We start from the raw sequence: 8,129 nt of genomic DNA on the forward strand, positions 1-8,129 counted from the left end.
CCGGTGTGTTTTTAGTTACGATAGGGTTTGAACCTAGGCCAAGGTCAAAGTTTATTAAGACATCACCGATCATATCTCGTTCTTTTTAGTGAGAAGTTGATATAAAATGAACTCAATTTTTCGATTATCTCCTCTCCTGAGGCAGTCTTTACCACGCTTGTCATTATTTAGATATTTATCGGCCAATGCAGGTTCAAAAGAAAACATAGAATCGTTAATAAAAGACGACAAAGTGGTGGTTTTTATGAAGGGACACCAAGAAGAACCGATGTGTGGGTTTAGCAATGCAGTGGTACAGATACTACGAATGCACAATGTTAAATTTAGTAGTCATAATGTTTTGGATGATGATGATTTACGGCAAGGTGAGATGATTAACTTAATTATTAAAACTTAATTACTAAATTAAACTAATTACTAAAAAATATTAATATATAGGCATCAGGACTAACATATTTTTTTTCCAGGGATGTCCATTAAATTATTACCAATTCTGAGTTTCTGTAAATATAATTAAAATAGCATATTTTATAACATGGTATCATAGAAGAGATATGATTATTACATTACAACATGTTAACTTCAAAGATTCTGTGTAGAATATTTCTAGCTTGTACTGTAGTTTTTGTTATTATTTATGTTGGATTCACCATATTTTTACCACTTTTGTACTGTCCAGGTCATGTAGTACAAATTGATAATTGGACATGGTGAAATTTGTGCTTTTATTTTTTATACCACATTATAAAATGTTGAATATGCTTTTTGTTTTTGAAGGAATCAAGGAATACTCTGAGTGGCCCACAATCCCACAGGTGTTCATGGACGGGGAGTTTGTCGGAGGATGTGACATCATGCTTCAAATGCATCAAAGTGGAGATTTAATAGAAGAACTGAAGAAGATTGGTATTAGATCGGCTTTACTTGACCAAGAAAATGATGCCAAGAAATAGCACGAAATGAAGAATAGTTAACAATAGACTTCTTTCAGACCAGATGTCAGGATTATTCAACAAAGTTATCAGCAATTTGAATTTGACAACTTGACTATTCTTCAATTGAATATTTTATACAGAAACACCTTTAAAAAAGTTCATAATGGGCATTAGGGGGCTTTCAATTCGTTCGACGAAGCAACGCTAGAACGGAATCACAAATGTGTGACCGTCCTATCAGGGTCCTACGTTCTCTACGTACGTAGATTTGGCCAAATTGCGTCCTAGAATCCACACAACGAGAACCTAACGTTCTCACATGCGCAGATGACTTAGTGACGTCATTACGTTCTACGTCCTACCGTCATCGTGCAATCGAATGCTTCCTGTTAACAGGCCGGTATTACGTTAATGCTCTGTCCACACTATCATATTTTCTTAGACAAAAAATTGTTGTATGCCCATATATAGTCATGATGTGCCTATATATGGTCATGATGTGATGTCATCATGACCATATTTAGGCATATGTCACTTGTTTTTGTCAAATGAACTTCGATAGTCTAGACTGGGCTTTAAACTTTTTTGTTGGTTTGATGTTTGAGTTTACAAATAAAAAATAAATATATATATATATATAAACACTATATATATAAAAACAAAAAAAAAACCCTAAGAAATATATTATCAGATGAAAGTAACAAATCAAAACACTGTATGGTCATGCTGTACCAATCAAGTTGCAGAATCTTCAAAATGCTGAAGGCAGCAACTTAATGATGAAGAATTAAAAAAAATGGTGCACCCACAAGCTTTATTATTACTGATAGGCCTATTCAATGTTTTTATAATTGGTATACAGTATTTAAATTATAGTGATTTGGTTATGCAAAAAGAATGTTTACCGTTATATAGTTCTTGTGTAGAATAGTGGGAAATAATGTTATATGAAATATCTGCTGTCAATTGTCACAAAAACTATGTTGAAATACTATAATTAATCATACACCTTTATTATAGTTAGATTATTACTGTATAGGCTTATTCCAATGTTGTTTTATATTAGTATTTTTATATTTACAGAATAATCATTTTGTAATGTAAACAGAATGTTTAAAATTGTTTTGAAGTTGTGGGTAATAAATTCTAAATAGAAATTCTACTAAATATTTCTATTTTATGACATCATCATCATCATCAGGGTCCTCAGCACAAGAGTAACAAATTTATAAATCCTGTTCTTATCAATTTACGGTATTTTATTTTAAAATGTACCATAACATTTGCACATTCATATAGAATCATATAATTGTCGTTCATCAACGTTAACTAGAGCTGCTGAGATAAATATTGTGTTGGCATTGACTGACACAATGTACATTTGAAAGACATGTGAGATGCATTATACAAACATTACTGTTTAACAATCGATCAATTTCCACATATACAGTAAATCATAACATATAACATAGAGTAGTAAATAATGTCATTGCAAAGAAAAGTTATGTTTTAGTATATAGGACAGTAATAATAATAATAATAATAATAAGATTTATAAAGTGCACAAATCCACTGCAGTAGTGCTCAAGGTGCTAACACAGTAACACTTTAAAAACAAGTGCACTTGGCAAACAGCTTAAGTTCATGGTTTCCTATGGTTGTACTTTCTCGCATAATATATTTGCTATTATATGCACATATAATAAGGCATGCTTACTATTAATAGCATAATATATATTTGCTTTTAAATGCATACCGTAAAACCTCAAATAGAAGCCCAATGGACTCAAAAAGCCTCCCTCTTTAGTTTGCCAAAGTAATCTCAAAAAGAAGCCCATGGGCTTCTAATCAAGATTGTATGGGCTCCTTTTGTAAGACAGTACTTGCATTCAGACTGACGTTATCTTTAATTATGATAGCGTGTTAATATCAACATTATTTTATTGTACTAGCATGGTTAAAATAAAGAAATATTAAAACAGAATTTTGAATTCCATAGTTGGAAAATGCCGTATAATAGCAAATTTGAAATATTTACAGCATTTGTTTTGAAAAGAAGCCCCTCTCTTTGGCTTGCAAATGTAATTTCGAATAGAAGCCCATCCAGGGCTTCTATTTGAGGTTTTACAGAATAAGGGCAAAGCATATTTAATAAAAATTAAATCATAATGCATAATCAAAGTTGCAAAAATTGAAAGATATACTACTCACGGTTTCTAACAAGTCACAGACCAAAATAATTTATTTTTTTGCTAACTTACAGATGTCCTAATTAATAAATGGTATTGTTTATGCACTAATCGGCAAGGAAAATATATTATAATTCTTATATTTAATTAACAGCTAATATAACCTGCTGATATACAAAGTAATTACTGTAAATTATTGAATTATATTTTTTCAGCTCAACACACAAATATACACTACGGTACATTAATAATATAGTGTAATGGAATTAAACCAGTTTTATTCTTATGAAATCATAAGTAGTAACTTAGTTCAGTTAAGCAGTACATCTCATTCCTAAAATACTTTTAAGGAATGTGGAGACTAGCTAATCTCATTATTTGGTACATTAACTGGAATGTGGAGACTAGCTATAACCTCATCATTTTGCAAAACCCACTGGAAATTGGAGACTAGCTAACTTCATTTAGTACCTCCTCTGGAATGGAGAAATTACTCAAGGCCAAATTTGCATCATTTCAATAAATATTTTCAAGGATAAATTGCTATAGGCCTCAAAACGCATCACATTTCAGACTGCAATTGAAAAGCTATCTTTCAAGGTCAACACTGGGGTTTTATTTAAATTAAAACCATCGTACTGAATGTACAGTAGCTACGTAAAAAAAACCCCCATTTTTTTAAAGGTTATGGAATGGCACATATATAATAGAAATCGCATCATAGCAAAAACTTACAAACCCATTACAGAATTGCACAAAATCAAGCAATGGGTACTAATGGACAACAGTTGCTTTGAGGTTGTTTATACTACTATTTCATCAGTAGCAGATCCAGAATTTTTTTGACCCACTGAATCGACTGGCAGTCAAATAGCAATCAAATTACTATGGTACGAGGGAGTGAGACCTACCGTATGTTTGGCAGGGGGAAAATTGAGTGTGTTCCCTTACCAATTATGAGTGCCCAGAGGGCTCTCATAATTTTAGCCATTTTTATATTTTATCTAAATGATTTCACACTTGCTTAGGATTTTTTCCGACACTGCCAGGGGAGGGGGAAAGCTCCTCCAACACTACCCTCTGGATCTGCCACTGTTTATTGATGTGAAGAAACATTCTCAGATTTTCTATTTAAATGAATAAAATAGAAGAGTAGCTGAAAGCATATTTTTGAAAAACTTAATGGGAAATACATTCTGACACTTGCACATAATTTAAATATCAATCCTCATTTAGTAAATTCACTTCCTAAGAGGACGTCATTTACAAACAAAAGCAAGCTACAACTATTACAGTTCAGCGTGATTATCCCAAGACCTGATGTCATCATTAATGTTGAGCCCGCAGTTATCTTTTTTTACGCCTGTTTAAAATATAAAAATCCTGACCACTATTACATGCTAAATGTTGTGAAGTGTTAATGCTTGTGCATCATAAACCATAGCTACTAGAACAACTTTACATGAAAATTTTTTCCAATGGAATAAGTCCAGTCCTTTAAACTAATTAACAAATTGTTTCTTTAAAATTCACAATTAAAATTCCTTGTTAATTGCTTGCACAATTAGCACCTATCTTCTTTTACAAAATCACCATCTCATAAAATATTAAAATATTAAAACAAGATTACAGTTAATTATATAGGACCTACTATATACAGTTAATAAAATACAATGTGATAGAGGATTATTGCATTAAAAAAAAATCTTCAGTCAATAAAAAAATATATAAAATATCAAAAAAAATTATACAAGAAATAATATACCAATACTTGATTAATAAAGAACATGAATGTGCTTTTTCATAAAGATATCTTCTAATACAAAAACAATGTAAGGTGTCATTCTTCTACAATAAACATTGCTATTTAACATTCAAAATACACAAATTATCCACTGTGTAACATACATTTTTGAAGACTTCTTTAAAAAATAATTACCATGAATGTGTAATTTCAATGAAGAACAATACATTGTTATAGCTGATATCAATACTCTATTATATTATTGGTGCTAAGTATTAATACAAAACTAAATGATTTTAGCAGAAATTAACATATCATTATGATATTATTGGTGTCTAAAATAATATTAGGAATAATTTATAAATACAACTGTTACACCTGATATTAGTACTTTATTTTATTAGTGCATACAATGAAACTTTATAAAATTTTTAATGACTGCATCCACATTTTAACACTTGCTTATATAAAAAATATACAGTTCTTATGCTAAGCATATGTCATACTTGCGACTGACTTAATAGCACTGACATCAACTGACCTCAACTAGTTGCCAGTAGCAACTACTACAAGCAACCTAGTACAACTAGTTGCCCAGAGCACTAATTATGCCACTTCCAACTGCAGATTATCTACAACTAGTTGCCATGCAATGCTAAGATAATTTGGTACATGGATAATTTCATACAATGTTAGGGGAGGCTTGTTCAGCAAACCCGCCGCCTGCCAATAATATGATTTGAACAAAAATAAAATTTTATAGTTTGCCAATTAGAGCACCCATTGCTACGGAAAAAAAATGTTTTTCTTTATTTGCATTACGCCCGCCGCTGCCTTGAGCATCTTATATCAGATGGATACGGTGCTATATAAAACCACACTATTATGATTACTATTAATGCAACATGGGCAAATGAGAGCAACTGGCGATCGCAGCTCTCATGCGCTTCAAATCGTGCGACTCAGTTGCCTGCCAGTTGCTGGCAAGTTGCAAAGGTCAGTTGAACTAAGTTGAGTCGCAAGGGAGAAATAAGCTTAGCTTTACAACTGTACTGACTCAAGTGTAAAGCACATCACTGCCTGATAGCACAAAATCAAGCCTAGGGCCTAACAGGAACCTACTGTACTGACAAGAGTGTAAACTTGGTTTCCATGCAATCGCTACATGCTATTGCCAACAGATTTTGATGATGCTGATTGGTCGGTCAAATCCGGGAACCTTCCTGATTGCGGCGGGGACTGCTACGCAGTACAAAATTGCACTGAAAACACTGTAGCGACAGTGTAGCGATTTTATGGAAACAAGGCTTTAGGGAAAGGAAGATATAAAATGTAGACAGTTTTTACATGCAAGGTAATCCTACCGTTTTTCTAAACTTATTCTATAGGGCACTTCACCCAAACATTGAAATCTATTAAAAAGAAATGTGTTTATATCTTGTCCAACCATTGTGCATCAGAATTACGAGATGGGTTAATGCTCAAAGATGGGCTTATACATGAGTCATAAAGGTAGGCTATAATAGTTAATGAAATCTATTTTATATATAGACAATCATAAAATTTATAAAACAATCAGAATATAAAAACAATTGATAAAATAGAAATAAACCTCATTTTACCAATCAGTCCACAATGTAGCTTTCAGATAAAAATCAATACAAGTTGCATATATAGCAAAAGTGCTGTTAAAAAAATACACATTCCTTAATAAAAAATAAAATATTAATAACTTGTATAATAATCATCATTAATCATCTTCTCGTTAATCCTCTTAATTACTGTAAACTACATCCAGATGGATCCTCCGTGTTCTCATCTCCTATAGCGATATAATGATTCTCGATATTCACGGTATATTCATAACGTGCAGAGTAGCGGACACGTTTCTCCGGCGCCCTTTCGTTGGTTATTGAAAGGGAACGGATAATTGTCTTTGATGCGGTTGAATGGGGCATGGTGAACTCGACTTGAGCTTGGCGATGGAAGTTCTTGGGTATGGACTGGCTGTTCTGCATTGTTAAGTGACACATGAAGATGTGATTTGAGTTACCAACTGAATAAAATGAAAGATTTATATTTAATGTCTCATGCATAATATTTCAAATGGTTCATAGCCTACAGACATAATTTACCTTCTGTAACTATGAATAATATTATACAAAAATACAAGATAAGTTTATTTATTCTGCAACAGGAAAAATACAGGATTTTTATTAAACAGATTTTGTAAAAATAAAGAAAATATAAATAAAATAAAACTAATTGTAATTACATGACATTCATTTACAAAATACTGAAAACATTAGCTAAAACACATTGTCATGGCCTGTTTTGTACACATCTGTTCTTTGTGGTTAAATGCTCGAGTTCATTGATAATCTTACTTTTGTTCACACAACAGAAAATATTCAAATGTATAACAATTTTATAGCTACAGACTGCAGTAACAATGAATTTAATGAATTTGAAAACGTCAGAGCAGGAATAGTATGTAAGGATCACACAATGGTGTTGAATTTGAAATACATTTTTTTTAATAAGGCAAGCTTTTTTTTACACCTTGTTTCGCAAATTTTTTTTTTTTAAAGATCATCAGAGGTGGGCGGAAAAATATAAAAATAAAATTTTATATTCTTATTTAGCAAACAGTTTTGTCGGAGAAGAAAATAAAAATAATTTTATTGGTGAATGTAAACACCGTAGTAATGGCATGGTTAAACGTGGTATTTTTGTAAATTTCAAGGCAGCGGCGGGCATAAATAAAACTTAAGAAAAACTTTCATTTTTTTTCCATTTTTTTGTGGCAACGGGTGCACTAATTGGCCAAAAATACAATTTAATTTTCATTCAAAATCATCAATATGATGGTGGGTTCGTTAAACAAGGTATAAAAAAAGTTTCGTCTAACATAAAATACTAAACAATTGACAATAATATGGTACAATACCTTGGTTCTTCTCTGGAAGCTTTGGAATTCGCCAGACGATACCTCCAAAGGCATGTTCATATTTCGCTGTCCCCACAGAAGTTTCCAGAAGGCTAGGACTAGTGCTTCCTGTAGGAAAGAAAAGAGAAAATGTAAAAAATGTACTTAATACAACATCTATTTAGATTCTATTTGATTGAGTGCCACTTCTGGCCATCCTGGTCCCCTTTTTTTAAAATCTCATTAGGATCTCAAACCCTTCCTCCAGCTCAGTCAGAGTGCACTCGAATGGAGATGTGCACTAAAGTTATCCTTAACACACTCAGCCCCCC

At 32.1% G+C, this 8,129-nt stretch overlaps 2 protein-coding genes across 2 annotated transcripts in view; one reads left to right on the plus strand and one right to left on the minus strand.

Moving 5' to 3' along the window:
- The first annotated feature begins 30 nt into the window (after positions 1-30).
- LOC117125390 (glutaredoxin-related protein 5, mitochondrial-like) lies at positions 31-2,097 on the plus strand. The gene is made up of 2 exons (XM_033271897.1): positions 31-365; positions 778-2,097. Exons 1-2 carry the CDS (start codon positions 107-109, stop codon positions 951-953), a joined length of 435 nt encoding a protein of 144 aa, XP_033127788.1. The 5' UTR covers positions 31-106; the 3' UTR covers positions 954-2,097.
- Positions 2,098-2,176: 79 nt separating this feature from the next.
- The window catches only part of LOC117125391 (stonin-2-like), a 20,672-nt gene continuing 14,719 nt past the window's right edge, over positions 2,177-8,129 (minus strand). The window contains exons 4-5 of the mRNA XM_033271898.1: positions 7,819-7,926; positions 2,177-6,924 (exon numbers count right to left, since the gene is read on the minus strand). Of these exons, the coding sequence (XP_033127789.1) occupies positions 6,647-6,924; positions 7,819-7,926 (386 nt within the window). The 3' untranslated portion in view covers positions 2,177-6,646. The remainder of the gene's footprint in view (positions 6,925-7,818; positions 7,927-8,129) is intronic.

The sequence above is a fragment of the Anneissia japonica genome, unplaced genomic scaffold, assembly GCF_011630105.1.
Source record: "Anneissia japonica isolate Jap-2015-1 unplaced genomic scaffold, ASM1163010v1 scaffold2003_len1103335_cov173, whole genome shotgun sequence".
Lineage (NCBI taxonomy): Eukaryota > Metazoa > Echinodermata > Crinoidea > Comatulida > Comatulidae > Anneissia > Anneissia japonica.